Source organism: Convolutriloba macropyga, chromosome 4 (assembly GCF_964194025.1).
Source record: "Convolutriloba macropyga chromosome 4, txConMacr16.3, whole genome shotgun sequence".
NCBI lineage: Eukaryota > Metazoa > Xenacoelomorpha > Acoela > Convolutidae > Convolutriloba > Convolutriloba macropyga.
In genome coordinates this window covers 80,182,151-80,203,863 of record NC_134471.1, presented here as the reverse complement: position 1 = coordinate 80,203,863, position 21,713 = coordinate 80,182,151, and the positions used below count along the sequence as shown (strand labels likewise).

General features: G+C 30.6%; 2 protein-coding genes across 2 annotated transcripts in view; both read right to left on the bottom strand.

Moving 5' to 3' along the window:
* LOC142338183 (uncharacterized) overlaps positions 1-21,713 on the bottom strand; it is a 104,635-nt gene that overhangs the window by 39,680 nt on the left and 43,242 nt on the right. The gene's annotated exons all lie outside the window — the stretch shown is intronic.
* On the bottom strand, positions 15,266-17,668 carry LOC142338698 (uncharacterized). Its single transcript, XM_075388569.1, has one exon. It carries the CDS (start codon positions 17,530-17,532, stop codon positions 15,898-15,900), a length of 1,635 nt encoding a protein of 544 aa, XP_075244684.1. The 5' UTR covers positions 17,533-17,668; the 3' UTR covers positions 15,266-15,897.

The window sequence follows — 21,713 nt, the reverse complement described above, 5'->3', positions numbered from 1 at the left end:
TACTTTACATCTGATTAAAACTTATACTTAGACTTAGACTCAGATTTGTACTTAGACTTATACTTAGACTTAGACTTATACTTATACTCATACTTATACTTATGCACATATTTAATAACAAAATTCTCTGATCCCAATTAATTCTTTATTTACCACAACCATATCTATTTTTAGACTTATCGATGACAATGTAATTATAAGGCCTAGACAAACCTTTTCACATATTTTACTAAAATGATTATAACTAAGATGAGATCCAGTAAAGTGATCTTAATATATAGCAGTGATGGCCTTGCCTGTTTGTTCAAAGAAAATATATGGATTACAGTTCTCTCTAACATTCTGTCTATCTGCTGAGAACATATTTTGTTAGAGGTATATCATATCAAAATTTTCAAGTCTAGCTCTACAAATGTATTATCATTAACATCTGCGAAGCAGGTTCCCTGATTCTTGTTACCATTATCATCTGCGAAGCAGGTTCCCTGATTTCCATTATCATTAACATTAACTTTACCTTTAATCATGTAATTCATAAGGGTGAGGTAATTCTTTTATATCCTTAATAAACACTATTTCTTTATACTCTAAATCATTATATTGATTACCAGTAGGGCCAATGATATATAATCTATCAAATTTTATGCCGGGTATAAATAAGTTCTTTAATAAGACTGTCTTACCACACTCACCACGACCTGCTATTATACATCTAAGGTTTTCTGGGAAGGGAGCATAGACTGTTATAATACTATCAGTTATCCATGATTGTAGAGTTCCATTGACACTAATTAACAAATTCGATGAAGGGCTAGGGGGGAATTCGCCCTTGGCTTGCTCCCAACACTACTCACAATCACACATCTACATAGTGAACAAGGCTTATCTCTTTGTTTCGATGGTGAGTCCCTTTGGCGAGCCACCAACGGAATCCGTTTACTAAATATACTAATAGATTAGTCATCATCATTATCATCATCATTATTAATATCATTATTATTATCATTACCATTATCAATAGCATTATCATTATCATCTGCGAAGCAGAATCCCTGATTTGCATTATCGTTAGCATTATCATTAGTATTATCATTAACATCTGCGAAGCAGGTTCCCTGATTCTTATTAGCATTATCATCTGCGAAGCAGGTTCCCTGATTTCCATTATCATAAACTTTAACTTTACCGTTAACTTTACAACCTAAACACTGACACTTTTCATATCCAACAGGACAATGAACTTGATTAACTAAAATATTCAATGCACTCTTTATTTTATAACCAATATCATTAAGATAGAGTATATATAAACAATAAGCCCCACAATAAGATTCATTATGTTCTTGTATTCTTTCATTAGAGCCCAGATCAACATATTCTTCTAAGAATAATGGTGGAGTCTCAACAAAAAATCTGTCAGAGTAATAGACAGGACTATCTTCTCTTCTTATAACGAAAACCCAATGTGAACCAGCATTTGGATGAAGATTTAAATAATGTTGAAGTTATTATCATCAATAGTAAATGGTAATCTGATCTCTCATTACCATCTCAATTAGAGTTAGATATATATCTTTACCTATATTTGTTTTGCTAATATTACTCATTGGTTCATTATCAATACCAAATTCATTATTGAGTTCTTCAAAAGTTAAAATATGCATTTTTATATGGAAAAAAATGGAGGCGGGTGGTGTAATTTTTATATTAATTATTGTAATAGTGGTATGTTAAGTAACATATGATTCTAAACCAAGTAAATACAAAACTAGAAGAAAAATTCGGTGGGTTTTTGTATAGAACTCTAGTTGTCTTTGAATTTGAAAAGTCGCCATTACATAGTAATGTTTATGGCGCTACTGGCACGGGTAAGACCTATTTTGTTAGACAATATTTAAAGTTATACTTAGTTGGCGATCAGAATCAGAATCAGAATCAAGATCAGAATCAGAATCAGAATCAAGAACAAAAACAAATTATCGTAGTATGTAAAGATGAAAAGGATTGGAATGATTCCAGGACTGGCGTTCCCTTTGCCGCATTTGAAATGGGTGATATAAATATAATCACAATGAAAAATACACGCAAATTCAAAAATAGTGTAATTGTTCTTGATAAAATGGGTGATAAGTTTAATAAGGATATAGTTTATTATTTCACAGAAGGGAGAAATAAAGGTATTCAATCGATTGTAATGTGTCATAAACAGGCTCAATTAGATAATTTAGCAAGAAAGAATTGGGATACTATTTATAAAACAACTTATAATGGGGCAGATTTATTTAAAAATTTTAATGAAATATATAAATGTAAGCATGACTTCCATGGTATAATTTAATAGTTAAATAATATTTATTATAATTGTACAGATGGGACAGATGATGCACTTTGTTATGGCATGATTAAGTATAATAAGAAAGAGGAAACTTTTATTATTATTGATAAAATTAGAACTATGAAAGATGAGTCAAGTGTTGGTATCCTAGACCTTAAAGCTCTTAATTTAAATGATAAATTAGAAAATGATGAGATAGATAAGCTTATAGCTAATAAAAAATCGTTAATGAATAATGCTACAGATAGAAAAACTATTAATAAAGATAAAATTATATTCTATTTTAATAATTTCATACTTCAAGAGATATTAAAATTCAGAATGATGTTCTAACTAAAGAAATAGTTACAAGAAGTGGTATAGATAAAATATCGACCATAGTTGGAACTATATCTTCATTTTTTATTAAATGTAATTGTTTTAAATCCAATGCAGCAGTGAGAACTGCGGCACAAGTGGCAGCACATGCAGATCATATGATAAAAAGAGCGGGTCCATTATTTAACTATGGTTGGGAAGAAGCACGACCTTCATATCAAGAGTATGTTCAAGCTTGTAATACCAATCACAAGAAGAATATATAGATGAAGAGATTGAAGTTCTAAACAAAAAGGGTAGAGATGATTTAAATGATCTCTATAAAAATAATCAAAAACTGAGAGATGAATTTATAAATTTAGTTGGAGATAAAACTGGATTGGGCAATGAAAAGCTTTCAGATGAAAGATATAAAATATAATCAGATAAAATAGATAATACTCTTAATAAGCTAGGCATGGAAATTTTTGGTAGTTTTACCTTCTCTGAAGATCATGCTAGAAAATTAACTGGAATTAAGGCTAGTTATAGATAATTATAAATATGAATTTAAATATAAGTATGGATATTAATAAAAGTAAAAACAAATAATTAAATGAAAAATAAAATTTCATTCATTATAAATAATGCACATGAAAGGTTTAGATTGTAATTATAAATGTGGAACCCCACACACTTTGCTTCTTCATTATAAAAAAGAACATAAGGATAAAGTTAGTAGGGTGTATATGAAAATCAAACAATAAACGGTATTTGTGTGGACGAAATTTCTTCTAAGATAAGAGGTACTGCTTCAAAATGTTCTAGCTCTAGCTCTAGTACTAGCTCTATCTTTAGCTCTAGTTCTAATTCTAATCTGCGAAGCAGTTGGGGAACCAGGGGCGAAGCTCTTTCACTGATTGTGACTCTAATTCTCTCTAATTTTAAATTCTCAATCTAATTCTGATTCTAATCTGCGAAGCAGTTTCACTGACTCTAATTCTAATTGTGATTCTGATCTGCGAAGCAGTTTCACTGATTCTAATTCTAATCTTACTTCTAACTCTAATCTTACTTCTACATCAAACTCTAATCTTACTTCAAGATTTACTAATACTAATATCAAATTTGATATAAAAGAGAAAATTTGTAATAAATGTACAGTTTTAAAACAGATAACATGTTTTCAAAAAAAGAATTCAATTTGTAAAGAATGTAATTCAACTGAAGTTAAGTGTGAACATTGCCCTTCGATTATTCGCTTTAGTGGTTTAAGGAACCATATAAAAAATTGTCATAAAAATATAGATATGACTGGAGGTATTAATCCCATTAAAGAAGAATCAGAGTAATATAAATAATATCTAATATATTGAAAATTAAAAGCCAAAGGTAGAGATATAGATAAATTTTAAGAAGAGTAGATTTTTAATGATATCTCTAGCCTTATCTCTAGCCTTATCTTTAGCCTTATAATTTGCCTTATTTCTAGCCATATCTTTAGCGTTATAAATATCCTTATTACTGCCTTATAATTAGCCCTATAATCAGATTTTTTAAAAAAAAATTAAGAGATAAGCGCATGCCCGCATACTTGCGCATAATTCTGAGTAGAAAGACTGTGCGCAACTGTGCGCATGCGCATGGTGTGCGCAAGCATGCGGGTTGAAGCTTATTTCTGTTTAATTTTTTATTTTTTATTATGAATATAATAAAGGATGCATTTGATGAGAAAGGTATTAAAGATAGTTATGGTGAATTTAGGTTCTATGAGTAAAATAAAAAGAAATTTTAAATTAAAGAAAATATTAGCAAAAATAAGCTAAAACTTAATAAATGTAAAAATGACATATTTGATTATTTGCATTATTTCTATTTTTATTATTATTGTTTTTAGAGTAAAATAACAAGAAACGTTAAGTAAAAAAATATTAGTGAAAATAAGCTTAATTTAATAAATGTATAAAATTGGTAAACTCATACTTATTATTATTGTTTTTAGAGTAAAATAGCAAGAAAAATTAAAATGAAGAAAATATTAGTAAAAACTAAGCTAAAAATTAATAAATGTTAAAATTAGCAAATTAAAGCATATATGGCTCATTTTTATTATTTTTTTAGGGTAAAATAACAAGATTTATTAAAATGAAGAAAATATTAGTAAAAATAAGCTAAATTACTTACTTCTACATCTAACTCTAATCTTACTTCTAGATTTACTAATACTAATATCGAATTTGATATAAAAGAGAAAGTTTGTAATAAATGTACAGTTTTAAAACAGATAACATGTTTTCAAAAAAAGAATTCAATTTGTAAAGAATGTAATTCAACTGAAGTTAAGTGTGAATATTGCCCTTCGATTATTCGCTTTAGTGGTTTAAGGAACCATATAAAAAATTGTCATAAAAATATAGATATGACTGGAGGTATTAATCCCATTAAAGAAGAATCAGAGTATTATAAATAATATCTAATATATTGTAAAATAAAAGCCAAAGGCAGAGATATAGATAAATTTTTAGAAGAGTAGATTTTTAATGATATCTCTAGCCTTATCTCTAGCCTTATCTTTAGCCTTATAATTTGCCTTATTTCTAGCCTTATCTTTAGCGTTATAAATATCCTTATCACTGCCTTATAATTAGCCCTATAATCAGATTTTTTCAAAAAAATTAAGAGATAAGCGCATGCCCGCATACTTGCGCATAATTCTGAGTAGAAAGACTGTGCGCAACTGTGCGCATGCGCATGGTGTGCGCAAGCTTGCGGGTTGAAGCTTATTTCTGTTTAATTTTTTATTTTTTATTATGAATATAATAAAGGATGCATTTGATGAGAAAGGTATTAAAGATAGTTATGGTGAATTTAGGTTCTATGAGTAAAATAAAAAGAAATTTTAAATTAAAGAAAATATTAGCAAAAATAAGCTAAAACTTAATAAATGTAAAAATGACACATTTGATTATTTGCATTATTTCTATTTTTATTATTATTGTTTTTAGAGTAAAATAACAAGAAACGTTAAGTAAAAAAATATTAGTGAAAATAAGCTTAATTTAATAAGTGTATAAAATAGGTATACTTAAGGACTATGACTCATACTTATTATTATTGTTTTTTGAGTAAAATAGCAAGAAAAAATAAAATGAAGAAAATATTAGTAAAAATCAGCTAAAATTTAATAAAAGTTAAAATTAGCAAATTAAAGCATATATGGCTCATTTTTATTATCTTTTTAGGGTAAAATAACAAGATTTATTAAAATGAAGAAAATATTAGTAAAAATAAGCTAAATTACTTACTTCTACATCTAACTCTAATCTTACTTCTAGATTTACTAATACTAATATCGAATTTGATATAAAAGAGAAAGTGTGTAATAAATGTACAGTTTTAAAACAGATAAAATGTTTTCGAAAAAAGAATTCAATTTGTAAAGAATTTAATTCAACTGAAGTTAAGTGTGAATATTGCCCTTCGATTATTCGCTTTAGTGGTTTAAGGAACCATATAAAAAATTGTCATAAAAATATAGATATGACTAAAGGTAATAATCCCATTAAAGAAGAATCAGAGTAATATAAATAATATCTAATATATTGAAAATTAAAAGCCAAAGGCAGAGTTATAGATAAATTTTTAGAAGAGTAGATTTTTAATGATATCTCTAGCCTTATCTCTAGCCTTATCTTTAGCCTTATAATTTGCCTTATTTCTAGCCTTATCTTTAGCGTTATAAATATCCTTATCACTGCCTTATAATTAGCCCTATAATCAGATTTTTTTAAAAAAAATTAAGAGATAAGCGCATGCCCGCATACTTGCGCATAATTCTGAGTAGAAAGACTGTGCGCAACTGTGCGCATGGTGTGCGCAAGCATGCGGGTTGAAGCTTATTTCTGTTTAATTTTTTATTTTTTATTATGAATATAGTAAAGGATGCATTTGATGAGAAAGGTATTAAAGATAGTTGTGGTGAATTTAGGTTCTATGAGTAAAATAAAAAGAAATTTTAAATTAAAGAAAATATTAGCAAAAATAAGCTAAAACTTAATAAATGTAAAAATGACACATTTGATTATTTGCATTATTTCTATTTTTATTATTATTGTTTTCAGAGTAAAATAACAAGAAACGTTAAGTAAAAAAATATTAGTGAAAATAAGCTTAATTTAAAAAATGTATAAAATTGGTAAACTTAAGGATTATGACTCATACTTGTTATTATTGTTTTTAGAGTAAAATAGCAAGAAAAATTAAAATGAAGAAAATATTAGTAAAAAATAAGCTAAAATTTAATAAATGTTAAAATTAGCAAATTAAAGCATATATGGCTCATTTTTATTTTTTTTTTAGGGTAAAATAACAAGATTATTAAAATGAAGAAAATATTAGTAAAAATAAGCTAAATTTAGTAAATGAAAAAATTGGTAAATTTAAGCATGTGGCTCAATATCTCAATGACACAAAATATTAGTAAAAACAAGCTTAATTCAATAAATGTAAAAATTGGTAAAGTTAAGCATATGACTCAATGGCCCAATGGCGCTGAAGACCTCATATATACATTATAGAAATCATACGTGCAAAATTTTAAAGCCTAATGTAGTTGAAAAATTTCTCGGAAAACATACAATTTTATACATGTCACATAAAACATTGACTGGTGCTACAAACTTCCCGTATTTTGCAGCCAGGCAAAACTTTAAATTATTATATCGCATTTGAAATATACAATTAATTCTTTGTGTCGCCAAAAGATTAATATTGCAATTTAAACATACTCAGGAAACGAATTCGAGGTTATATGCAATTTTTTTAAAGTATTTCTCATAAGTGAGGATTTATAAGTACCAACTGGCTTCAGAGAATATGAATACATTGGTTATCTTTTTGGACCTACTCTTTTATTGGTCCCCAATTTTACAAAATGATGCCGGGGAATCATATAGGTGTTTCCATATCAAAAGAACATGAAAATTAAAAGGTAAATGTTTGATAAATGTCTGAAAAATATTTGTTTGATTCTTGGTAATCATACTAAGATCAAATATGAATACCTGGTAACCATTCAAAGATCGGATATAGTTTCCTACAAGGATCGTACTAAGACACCAAACATGGACAGTATGAAATCATTTATCATCCTTGTATGAAATCTAAGAAATCTCAAACAGGGAAAACAGACTCATCTTCACAGCACCAAAAAAACACAGATATACAAATAGAAAAGTACAGCTGGTGTCTACACAAATTTTCTCAAATAATAATTTGAACCGATCTCTATTAGGGCATCTGCAGTAATCGCAGTACCATCAGTTGTTGAAAAAAGTCAACGAATGGCCGCTAAATGAGCAGTCTATTCTTATTTTTAGAGGTGTGTCACACTCAACCATGAACCAATTATTGAAAAGGAAGCCTCCGGCTGAGTCGAAATCGAGTCAACAAGGAAAGATTTTGATTTGAATCAGACTGTGAGAAAAAATATCATGAAAATCAAAGGCTTCGTTTTTCATGAGAATTTCTCTCACAGACTGATTCAAATCAAATTCTTTCAATGTTAACTCAAATTCGTTCAACAATTGAGCATTTGATGAAGTCAATGGGCTTTGAAACTTCTGCTGTAAATCGACAGTTCCATCTGAATTCTCAGAAAAAAGTTCCAAATATGTGTTTAGCTTTTCACAATGCTTATCAAGAGCTTCCAAAAAACAATTTTACGTTTTCAAATTTGAACTGCAAATGTTGCCGCATCAAATGCTGCCAATTTTTAAAGAGTTTGAGATAATAACACTTTCGTTTCACGAATTGGTTTTTCACCAAGTTCGGGCGCAGTTAAACTCTCGGGTGCCTTTCTTCTCTCTTCGGATACCCTATTCTCAAGCGTATCAAATTGAAGTTCGCTGTGTTTGTTCATACATTTCCAACTAAAAGAAATATCACACGTTGGGCAATATTCCTGAAGCAACATTTTGCGTTCACGACAGACTAAAGGTTCATAAGTTTAGCTGTCGCATATCAAATGAACTCGTTGCAAAAGAAGTGCAATGCAAGCAACACACAAAGTTTTGATTCGGAATGGCTCTGATTCGATCACGGCTGCACGTTGCACAGTAGAAGCTATTATGGTCGCTATCATTCCTAGGAAAAAAATAACGGAAAAGAAGAAAAGAGTAAAACGATTGAGTTGTAGCTGTTTACTACCAAAGTTTTCTTAAGTACAGAAATGAATTGCGCGCTAAACTGTTTGATGAAGTATTTGTAAATCTATTGGGTTTCAGCCCTCCACATTAGTGGTTCTAAATACTTTACACCCCAAAACTCACATGCTATTTTTTGCATAGTGACGTGCTATATGACAACACGTTATTTTTATACGGGGGACGGGGAGACAGAATACATCTAATTAATTTTTTGTAAATGTAGCATTTTGTCAACTGTAAAGTAAAGAAACACGTGAGAAAAAGTATTTAAGTTCTATGCAAAAAAAGTTAGTTGTTTTTTATCTCGTAAGTCGTTTGTTGATTTAATTTACAATGATGTATCGTCAAAAGTATGCAAAAACAACTGTTCAGCTTTTATTGCTTCAAGTTGAACAAAAAGCACGTGAAAAAATTCTAAGACATTTTTTGTAGACTTAAATGGGCTATTATGCAAAACCAAATTTTTCAAAATTGATTACGTGCCAAGAAATCATTCGTTTTTGAAATAAAAGAAGAAAAAAGCTCTGGTTTGGTTCTTTGGTTTATTATAGAATGAACTTCATTTTGAAACTTTTGTCCGGCTTGAAGTTTTCCATAGTGCAGCCTCTTAGTCAGAACATTATGATGATTATAGAAAGAAAACTTTTAGTGCTTTAGTTAAAACATTAATCATAGAGATTTGAGATTTTAGTCAGCAATTGGTGCGCCTGCAATCAGATCATCAGATCACAATAAAAGCAACAAGACACACTTCACGGGACATCATATTTGAGATGCCAATAAAAAACCTCTTAGTATTAATGCAACCTTATACATTGCAAAAATGTACTTATAAGCCCACACTTTTGGATTGTCTTCAAAAACGACATTGTCTTAAAAATGAGGGAATCAAACTTGAATGTTGTCACAAAAACATAACGGATTAAGTAATAAAATATCGAAGAATTCAACAATCTATTAAATTTCAAGACTTATTCTGATGCTTAGCAGACTATTATGAGTAAGGATTTTAGGGTATAACAAAAGCATCTTTTATTGCTTAGGTCAGATAGACTGATTGCGCGAAAACAAATTTTTCAATTTTTTCTTTTCAAAAAAGTTTCCTGTAATTGTGACTCATTAACTAAAGAAAAAACACTCTCTCTCTCTCTCTCTCTCTCTCTCTCTCTGTCTCTCTCTCTCTCTCTCTCTCTCTCTCTCTCTCTTGTTGGGCAAAATGGCACTGGGAACAAACTAATACGTTGACAAACAATTTGTTTACAATATTTAAAGGTAACTTGAATTAACTGTAAAATTTTTTTGAAAGGTTTTTTTTAGCTTTATGAAGCAAAGAGTATCAAATGGGTATTATTTTTATCATATACTTACAATGACACCTTTTGAGACCAGGTAATAATCAGCTATTGCCTAATTTGATTATTGTAAATTCGTCAAACTATACGAAATGGAAAAAAAACATTTAATATTGCAGTAGGTAATAGAGAAGTCTTAAAAGCAATAATGATAAGCAAGAAATTCATTTCTACAAACACATGTGAACTAACTAACATGAAAAAAAAAACATACCGATAACACTAACGCAAAAACATGGTACCGATAGACGCTTGCAACGTCGCATTTGGTTGTGGATGTTTTGTAAGCAATCTAAATCTAAAAAATTACGACACAGAGCATCACGTCTATGAGATATTGGAGATTTTAGTGTTGGAATTATGCTGTTGGACTAGTGGAATGCGTCATGAGAAAGCCATTTGATTTAATATCACATATATTCAGTTTAAGAACCCCAAATTTGCAGGCTATTGGAAAACTTTTCAACATTTTTTTTAAAAAACGAACAAAGTGGATGCACACGGGAACTTAAAGAAACCAAGATGGAGGACATTCATCTAAAAAATTTTGTAAAGAGCAAGGGAAGCAGACTAATTCTCAGAAAAAATAGCGGCAAGATTGAATTTTAATATATATAAATTTCTAGTAAATTGAAAGCTTGCCTCAAAAAAACTGCTTCTGTGTTTTTTTCGTTAAGGTTTGTAGTGAAAGCAATCAGTTGCACAAAGAAAGAATTGTAGCAAACTTTAATGTTGACTTTACAGATACAAAATTATTGCAAATCATAATAAAAAGCTCTTTTATTACTCCCTGAAAAACCAATGGGACCTGCCATTATCCAGGAAATTCTTTACGACTAAGAAGACAAAGTCTAAACGACAGTTAAAAACAAATGTAAAAAATTCAATTAAATTCATCAAGATAGGCGTGTCAAAGTTGTTATAACCATAATCTATGCCTTTAAAGACTTTTAAAAGAATATTATGCCTAATTTTGAACGCAAATAAGTCAATTTGTGAACTGTAAATAATGTGACAAAGTGTCGAAAAGAGAAAGAACCGAGAAAAATGGGCTAATGCCTAAAAATAAAAAAAATAGTAAAATCTAGTAGTATCAAAGTTAGAAAACCATCACTTAACGCAAAAAAACTACCATCACTAACCGTCACTAACCGCAAAAACATAAATTTTAATTCAGCACAAAAAAGAGGAAGACGAAGTATTCTTTCTTTGCGAACACTGAGCTCCAACTTGGCCAAACTAAGAGAAAAATAGTGAACAACGGGGTTCTTGAATCTCATGAAAAGCAAGTAAATTTTAACAACACACACACACACACACACACACACACAAAATGGATGAACACGTTAATTCAAAAAAAAAATCAGGATTGAAGACATTCATAGAAAATTTTTTGTAAAACGCAAGCCAAGCAGTCAAGTTCTCTACTCGTTGTAGAAAAACTACTTATATATTTTTTCATTATTTTTTGTAGTGAAGGCCATCAGATGCACAAAAAATGAACTGTGGCAAAATTTAATGTTTACTTTACAGATACAAAAATCTTGGAAAATTAATTCAAGCCTCAATTTTATTAAAATCTAAGTGATTGTCAGATCACATCTAAGTTTCATTCATTTGCCTAACGCGTCTTCATCTGGAATTTTTTTTCGAAAATTATATCCGATTCTTTTTTCAATGAAAAAAGGCAGAAATGCTGAACGTGCCGAGTGCATTAAATTGACTTGGGTATTTTTTCCTAATGGATCTGCTAATAAGCGATAGTTATCAAAATTCAGTATTTTCTAATTGGATAATAATAGTTACCTTGAGCATTCTATAATCAGATCGATCAGAAGAATGCGAAAACATAAACTCGCTATATTGTTTCTTCTTGCAAAAGCTGTAAGTTACTTACGTTTGATTGGGTTTCAACGATTAAAAATGGATCACCAAAAAGTCAAGCACGCCAAAAAAGCAATTACCAGTATGTGTGCACTTTTCAAATATTTTCGGTTTGTGAACAGAGAACAAAATCAAGTTTTATTTGCTCAAGATACTATAAGTTTTTTACAACGTTTTGTAAGTCTGTTTAACAAAACTTTTGGTTATATCGTAATGTTCTCCTATTAATAACATTCAACCATCAGTGAAAATTCTTCAATGGAAAAATCTGCGTTTATCTTATTGTTTTTTCTATAGCCGAAATTTATTTTTCTTTTTATTGGAATATTAGGTACAATTTATGCCACTAAATTTTTTGCAGCATTAATGGAGTTAGCTAATACAAAACTTGATTTAATGCTTTTTGTTCACGTATTAAAAACCAATTTCACGATAAAAACAGACAAGGAGGATCGGCAATGTGCGTTTACACATAAAGTTCCGACCCCGCTCATCCGCATGTTTAGCATAAATGTCTACCAAATGAGGAGCATATAGACAACCCCGAAAATTCAAGCATTTAAAAATGTATTTGAGCAACAAGATCGCCTCAAACGCAAACAACTTTACCAAAGTGAAAATAGCGTGAGATAAAACTGAAACTAAAACATAATTTTCACTTCACTAGAACAGATATGGACAAATACATTATTAGACTCTGTAACAATTAGATATCAATTGAAGTTATCCAAATTTTTTTATATAAACACAGACGCTCCTATAGGATGGCATTCAGACCTGTCATTATTTAGTTTTTTTATCCGGTTACAAAAAGAACAACAAATAGAGACAACAAACAAAAACTCAAAAAAAACTTGCAAAAAAACGCTGTCGAAACCGTAAAGTCATAATTTGCGCTTCGAAAAATGTTCAATTCAGCCTTCTATACGAACGCTCTATGTGATATGGGACCTCTCATTCATGAGAATAGGTAACAAAGTAGTTTTTTTTGTGAAAAACTTGATTCGAAGCCAGTGGATTTATAACGAACTCTTTAAAAACATCAGTTTTACACTTGCTTCTTCCCTCAGCAACAATTATGTCATATGTGACCTGCATTTAACAGGACCAGTAGAAAAAATGGAGGAAAGAAAAATGCGGAGTTAAAAAGAAATTTGTATTTATTTTTGTAAAGAATTGTTTTCAAAGTCACAAAAGCCATCAGCTATCTACTCAATTCAGAATATAGGCTCATTTATTACACCATAAAAGACAATGAGACCTGTCATTATCCAGTAAAATTCATACCACTAAAAAAGCACAGTAAAAACGCCAGTTATAGACAAGTGTGAAAAATTGAATTAAATTCATCGGGAAAGGGGTGTCGAAGTTGTTAAAATCATAACCATGCCTTTAAAAACTTTGAAGTGAATAAAATGCCTAATTTTGAACTCCAATAAGGTAATTCTCCAATTGACTCCAATAGAACTCCAATAGACAATGTGACAAAAAGTGAAAAGACCGTGAAAATTGGTCTAATGCCTTAAAATAAAAAATATTAAAATCTAGTAGTATAAAAGCCAGAAAACCATCACTTAACGCGTAAAACCGCAAAAAGATAAAATTTTAATTCAGCAGAAAAAAGAGGAAGATTAACAAAAAAATGGTGAGTAACGGGATTTTTGAATCTCATAAAAAGCAAGAAAACTTCAACAAAACTCTAAAACACACACTGTATTGGAGGCTATCAGATACACAAAAAAAGAACTGTGGCAAACTTTAATGGTGACTTTACAGAAACAGAAATCTCGGAAATTTACCCCAAGATTCAATTTTCTGAAAATTAATTCTAAATTCTCTAATAACCTTCAAATCTTCTAATAATCTTCTAATGATTCAGGGCAGAACTATAGTTGTTTTTTTAACCTTTAAGATATTACGACTATAATTTACAGTTTTTTTGGAAGTCTTTACTTAATTCTAATCATTTAATGTTCAACCTGAAATCTGCTGATGAGATTTTTTTCGGTTTGTAGACTTATTTGCGCAAAAAACGTCTCACTGGCAATATTTGGATCACTAGGCGGTATTAATTTTGGTAACTGACTTTCTTTGCTGGCAACGACGCTTTGGCCAAATGACTAACTGGTTTCTTGTATCTTTCTTAACAAAAATTTTCCTGCTTTAACATTCATGTAACATAATTCGTAACAGCTTCTGGTAACTTTGACAATTATTTTTAAGGCAGGAAAACAAATAGGGCTGATCGGAAAACTATTTGAAAAACTTCACTATTTTGCGGAATGAAAACTTAAATTAACTTCACCATTTTAATTTTAAGAAAAAGAAACATACTTTCATGCTGAAATGGGAAACTAAAATTGACGTTAAGGTATATCCAATTTGAGACAAATATAATTCTTTTATGCTTTATCCTAGACGACCAAAACTTCCTTCATATGATTTAGGAACACCGACATGAAAACTTTTGTTAGCAAACGGTATATTCCATATCTTGTTAGTGACAATCATTGTTGTAGTTTTTACTTTGGTTTAATTTCTTTTTTCTGATATTCAACTCCATAGTAATGGCAGTTTAGAGTAAGCCTGTAGCCGGTGTCACATTTTTTGACTTTCTATCTTATTATATAAATCTTTCATCATTCTTCCACCTAAACGACACTTTATGCCAATTTTATTAGTATGAAGAGCTTAACAGGGTGCATTGAGAAAATTTTTTGACAGAATCTTATCAAGATCTCATGATGAGTTTGTTTGCAAATCATTTTGGCCTATCGAGATCTCGGCATTTTATTTCAAGTGTTTTCAAGTTGTGACCAATAACACGTACGACGTGGCAACATGTATCAGGTTTCATTTTCACTGGGTTAGCTTAACGGCATTTTTGTATCCTGATCATATACATCAACCGCAAGTTATGTCTCTCCTTAAATGTTTACATTAATATTCCAATTTGACTGCTCGATTATTGTCACACATTTTTAACTTTTCGTCAATTTCATCCGCTCACTCGACTGTCTGCAAGTATAGGGGTTTTGTTTTCAACACATTACTTGTAAACGTTTCCGCAGAAATACATCGTATGGAAAATTTTTTCTCTTGTGGTTAATTATTTTAGTTGGAATGGTTAGTTCAGTATTTGCAACCCTCTGTGTATGGCTGCACTCTGGAACTGCGGTTCGAATGCAGAATAAAACTAATTTTCACAATTGGAAGAACATCGTAATTACTTATCAGATACAGTTTTATCAAAGCAAATCTGAAAGCATATATAATAGCTAATTATAACATATATAACATGTCACGGGTCAGGTTACGTAGGTCTAGATTAAACAGATTGAAAAAAAAATTGAAGTGAGATTTCGAGGTATTAATAGATTAGATATAAGCCAATTAAAAATATTGATTTTTCCATTATGCTCAATAGCTCCGCATACCTTTTCCACACGAGAGGTCAATCAGTTGTACGGTAATTAACTTCCAAGTAGAAAGACTCGTAAGCAAAGAATTCTAGTTTTTATAATTTTATTTAGTTAGTGAAATAACAGTTAGCTAGCTAATCAGAAACAATCTGTCTCTCACAGATTATTTGTGGTATGGGATGGTTTGTGAAGATGAAGATTGTGATTAGTAAAAAAATGGGAGTATTGTTCCTTTTGGTTAAAAACAGACTTTTTATTATTTTGACCCCTTTCACTACCAATAATTTATTGTCATCGTAACTTCTAACTAGATATTGTAAAGAAACCAAAGAGGCTAATTTTTGTAGATTGGTTTGCTGAATCAGTTATGAAACTTGAGACACTATGCTATAGAAAGGTAATCACCATTTGACCATAAATAAGTAGGGATCGTACTCTCCAGATGAATTTCTCACTCCAGGTATTATTTTCAATTTATATAGGTCCACTTCAATGTTTGTGAAAAGTGACTTTGTATTCCATTTGCACTTCGCAAGGGGTTTGAATTTATTATCCTTCATAATCGTCATAAACACAGATTCATCTTCACGGCACCAAAGGAGAACAATGCCTGAAGGGTGTAGGGTTGTAGAGTTGATTGTTTTAATTTTGTTTCGAACTTCAATAATCCAGTACTTCTTTTCATGAGCATCGGCAACGATGACATTGTTGTCAGCTGTTATTAACATGAGTGAGCAAACGCTATATTTGTCATTTCGTTTAACTTTAGGAAGTGCATCACACTTGATTGTGAACATCTCATCATGGGTGAATTTGATCAACTTTGTTTCTTCGTCCCAGTAACACCAATGAATAGAATCACGGGCGTCACAATATGGACACAAGACATATTTGTACAGAATAGGTGTGATTTTGTTCATTTTTAGTTCTTTTTTCGTCAAATTAAAAGTATAGGCGGAGGTCCCTACAAGAAGCAACAAAATTGATTCTTCAAATAATTCCCGACGCCGTTTACTGAAAGCAAAGCAGATATCAATGTTTCCCTGAAACTCAGTGACTCTTTTCATATCATTCGAAACAACCAATCGAGAAGATCTGCAAGCAACAAGTTGAACACAGAGTTGACCGTTACCAGCTGAAACCTTTAAACATTGATGACTCCCCCAATCTTGTAAATAAAATTCATTTGATTCTAAACAATTTGAATTCATTGCTTCAACTCTCTTTGGCATTTTTGATCCCTCTTTTATCGAAGAAACCAACTTTAGATCTGATCTCAGTTTTTGCGTAAAATTCTTAAAATTTTGGGTAATTGTACTGGTCGCACAGCCCATTAATGGTTGTCCTCTTTTTTCCATCTTTTCGCATCGCTCGCTTTTGTTTAATTCATAATCCTTCTTTCTTGTCGAAAAATCTTTTAACAAACGAGCATTTGATGACGCTAACAAATCGCGAAATTGTCTCTGTAAATCAACAGTCTGTTCAACACTTTCCGAAAGTTGCCTGAAGCCAGTAGAAAGAGTTTTGCAATTTTCTTCAACAATTTCTGAACAAGATTGTCGCAGCTTCTCAATTTCTTTTTCCAAGTGCTGAAACAACATAAGTTGCTCTTTTTTGTGTGATTCAATTATATCTGACATTTCTTCCTTCTTCAATCGAAGCGGCTTTTCTCCAAGCTCAAGTTCTGCTAACAGCTCGAAGACTTGTCCTCTCAATTCGGAGCCTCTTTTTTCGAGCGTATCAAACTCATGCTTGCTGTGCTTTTGTGTACATTTGCTACAAAATGTAAAATCACACGTTCTGCAGTATTCTTGCTGCAACATTTTGTGTTCGGGACAGACTAAAGGCTCGTAGCCTTTCATGTCCGTTATTATATGACCTCGCTGCAAATGAGATCCAACGCAAACGTCACACAAAAATTCCTTCTCCGATTGGTTATCTTCTCGAGAACGATCGCACGTTTCACAGTGAAACAACTCTGTAGTTTCATTTGCACATTTGTCGCATTTATGATTACCGCCAAGATTGCTGTTCATTGTTTTAAAATACAAACAGATTTTATTTGATTTTAAATTAGCTGCTATTACAGAACTTCACCATCGCAAAATAACCGAAGGTAAATTAAAAAAAACGTGATTTTTCTGAATAGTTTTTTTCTCTTTGCTGTTAAAATGTTTTAGTTTAGTTTTAAAAAGCACGTGAGATAAAGTCGAGTTTTTTGTATATTCCAATACGGGCTATTATGTTCTGATAAATAGCTGAGATTCTTGTCATCGTTTTGTTGTAAACTTACACATCAGCTGAATTTACAATTTGTATTCACATTAAGTAAATGTAAAATCACTGAAAGATTGAACTGAGAAAATTTACTGGTTGCGTTCATAGTTTGTAACAAAATGATTTGTAACATTAAGTGAACTATAATAACTGAAAAAATGAATTTAGTGAAACTATGAAAGCAATGAAAAAATAGAGCATCAGCTGAATTTACAAATTATTTATATATCAATTAAATTATAATACAACGGAATGATTGAATTTAGAGAACAGACTGATTTTTGCATACGACAGATTTTAATGGTTTTTAATACCACTGATATAATAAATTGGGATAACTTACTGAAAGTTACAGGGAAACAAAAGAATTCTAAAAATTGTTACAAATTGCCTAATTCATTTAAATTTATATATATATATATATATATATATATATATATATATATATATATATATATTCAGAGGGTCACGCAGGCTCTGTAATGTCACTTTGCATCAATTAAAGTGTTTCTCAATTTTTAGAATAATTTTTCATTTCAAGGTCAAATTTGGCTGTTTTGATAATTGATTGACAAAATGAAAAATATCGGGAACTTTTTTTAAAAAACGCAAATTAGTACATTGCCTTGTGCAAAGGCAAATAGCATCTGATTTTATGAGGGGGCGCAAAAATAGCAGGATACACAGAAACGTCGCCCCCAAAAAATGCCTCTTGCATGATCAATTTCAGAGTCACTGACGTCTATAGATACAAAACTGTATGATGAACAAGTAATATTTTATGAATACGAAAAAAATATACTATATATTTTTTTAAATGCTATTCTGAGCAAACTTTAAAACTTCGACCCCTCAACAAGAACTATTGAAAAAAGTGCAAACTGCTATCTGTAGTTAAATATAAGATATAACCAAACCTGAGACAATCAAGTATTAAAAAAAGTCATTTTTTTAGTCAAACCTTGTTGTTTTTGGCTCTGGTTTGGTATCTTGAAATTAGAGAAATTATATAAGAAATCTTTTTTCAAGAACAAGAGTTGAATGGAAAAAATGTATCGTTTTCAAATTAAAAGTGACTTAATTTTTCTTGCAAGCAACATTTAACAATGTTAATGCAGTGATTTTTTCAACATATGTGTTAAATAGGAGAATAATTGAGAGAATTTTGACAAATTTTTTTAGAGAAAAATGCGAGAAGTAATTCAATTTTGCCACAACAACTTTTATTATGGTTCAGGCACATTAATACTTACCTAATCTCCAGTTGAAACATGGATATGCACATAATTCTGTAAAACCGAAAGATTATATGCATGGGTACGAAAATGCGTTCAAAATTTTGAGAACTTTATAACTGCTGAATAACCGTAAAGTCTACCAAAAACATTTTAATGGGATTTGTCAATCTTCTATGACTCTTTGGTTTTCTTGTTTGCTAACTTTTTTTATTGAAAATCTTAAAATTTGAATGCAAAATGTTGCTTCCAAGTGACCAATAGAGAAATTTTGGTCTAGAAAGAATTTTTATCAAAAAAGATCGCACTAAACAATTTTTCCAGTAATTTCTGTGTTTTTGAGAAAGAGAAATAAAATGAAAAAAGATCCAGTTATCATTTAACATTATTAACATATAGTTCTCCTAATTAGCCCACTCGCACAACTGCTTGTTTCATAATATCAAAAAATTGAAACGAAAATGAGAGCAATTGTATTAAAGTGGAATTTGTATATATATATATATATATATAAAACAAGGCGAGTTGCTTCTCATTGCACCGGGCACAATTGTTTGTAATCGATATGGTTTTCACCGACAGAAGGAAATCAGAAAGAGCAAAAGTGAATGAATTTGTTCTAAAATTTAGCTGATCTTTAAGTTCCGCTCCTTACCGCAGCTACCCTGAAACTATAAGGCTATGTAGAAATAAGCCAGAGAAAAATAGCAATGAGTTTCATTTACGCTGAAAAATGTTTTGTACTGCTTTAGCAGTGCTGAGTTTTGTTCTGCAATCTAACGTATCTTTACAATAATGTCAAATATCTAGTTGGCAAAATGTTTGAAAAGGTATGTTATACAAACGAGTCAAAAGTAGAAAAATTTTGACGAAGCATATATCTCCAATATTTTTCTTGATTTAGAAAAATATTTATGTAACAAAATTTTTCTCAAGCTCTTTAAATTAGAGTTCGGCTGCAACCGAAATAATTGGAGAATATGGAGTAAAGCAACAACTAAAAAGTTTTGATTAGGATAGCCAAACACAAAATGAACAGTTTTTTTCAAATAATCCGTGGATCGCAAAGTTTTGTGAAATTTTTGTTGATTTGGATAGTTTTTAAATTTTGATTGACTATTTCCAGCGAAAAGTATAAAAGAAGTTCATAGTATTCAAATAATAAATGTTAATTTTCTACACAAATGACAAATGGTCTCTATCCCTTGCAGAAATTTCTTGGCTACTTCTTAGTATCGCAAAACAATCAAAACGGATAAATATTTCTTTGTGAACGCCAGGAGATATCAGCAAATGGACGCGGATTCCTCATAGTAAATGTCATTGACCACTGCTTTCGATTGAAAAACTGCCCTCTTTTATCACATCGTTGCTCTATTAAGCAAATAGTTTTAAAACCAACATCTGAAACAGACTTTTTATGATGCCGAGGATGAAATTTCAACACCGTGAAGATTAAAAAATAACAAAACATTTCCTCGCAGTTGTAAACAAAAGTCCATTTTTTTAATGTAAGAAAAATCAAGAAAATTTTATTAAAAAAAACAGCCTGTTTTCTAAATGATTGATTCTTTTTAGATTGATTCCTTCAGGAACAGCTGAAGCAAGTTTTCTTTTGTTTTCAAATATTAGATTATTTCCTTAAAAAATGCTCAACACATTTTTAAAAGTTTGGATTGTCAAAATTTGCCTAAATTTCCTAATAGGCGTAACTACTCAACTAAATAGATTTTGTAGTTATTAGCTGCCACCTAGCTTGTAAAACGCTCCCGAAACAATATTTTAGGCGCACGAGTAAACAGAAGATAAGCCATCAGATCAACAGAAAAAGAAAAGAATAGACTCTAAAACTTAAAAAGTTAGTGAAAACTCAAAAATCGTTATACTGAAAAATTTTAAAGTGCAAGAGTAAAGTACAAGCATTAGTTAAAGAGCCACTAGACTCTATCACGAAGAGCAACTGACTGTCCTTCAGATAATATTTGGATCTTGAATAAACCTAAGACATTTTGAGTTAAAAATCTGCCAGAGACGAAATTTGGCAAGTTTTACAAAAAGTTCGCAACTTTGACATCATTGACTGAAGCCTTGTAAAATTCAGTAAAGCTCGTAACCTAAATGGTTAACCTATACGACGTACAAGAAAACAGTTATTTTTGCACAATCCTGAATTCCGCGAATTTTGTCAATTAGTTGAGCTTTCACAAAAGAAGTTAGCAATCTTACCATCTTCACTGAATATAGTTTATAATTAAGGATAATCTTGAGTTCAATCACTCTATCAAAAACGCTGAAATTTTTTTGAACGACTGAGCAAATAAAAGTTTTAACAAACTAATTGAATTCACAGTAAGGAATCACGCTGGAGGAGATCTCGAGGACGATGCTGTGAAAATTAAGTTCCGAGGTTTTTAAGCAGCCGCAATATTGTGTCGAACAAACAAGGCCTCTAAAACAACAATAACACGAAGAGCAAGGTATTTTAGAAACAATTCGGGGGACAAAAGGAGCACAGCGTCGATGGCCAACAAAAGACAAACCAAATACTGGAAAAAATCAATTGGATGACAAATATGCAGCTCAAGATAACGGAGAAAGATTGACCTACTCAGATTATTCTCAAGACATCACACTGAAATAAAAACAACCTGACACATACTGCAGAACATTTTAATTTGAGTAGAAGCAATATCGATATTTTGAAT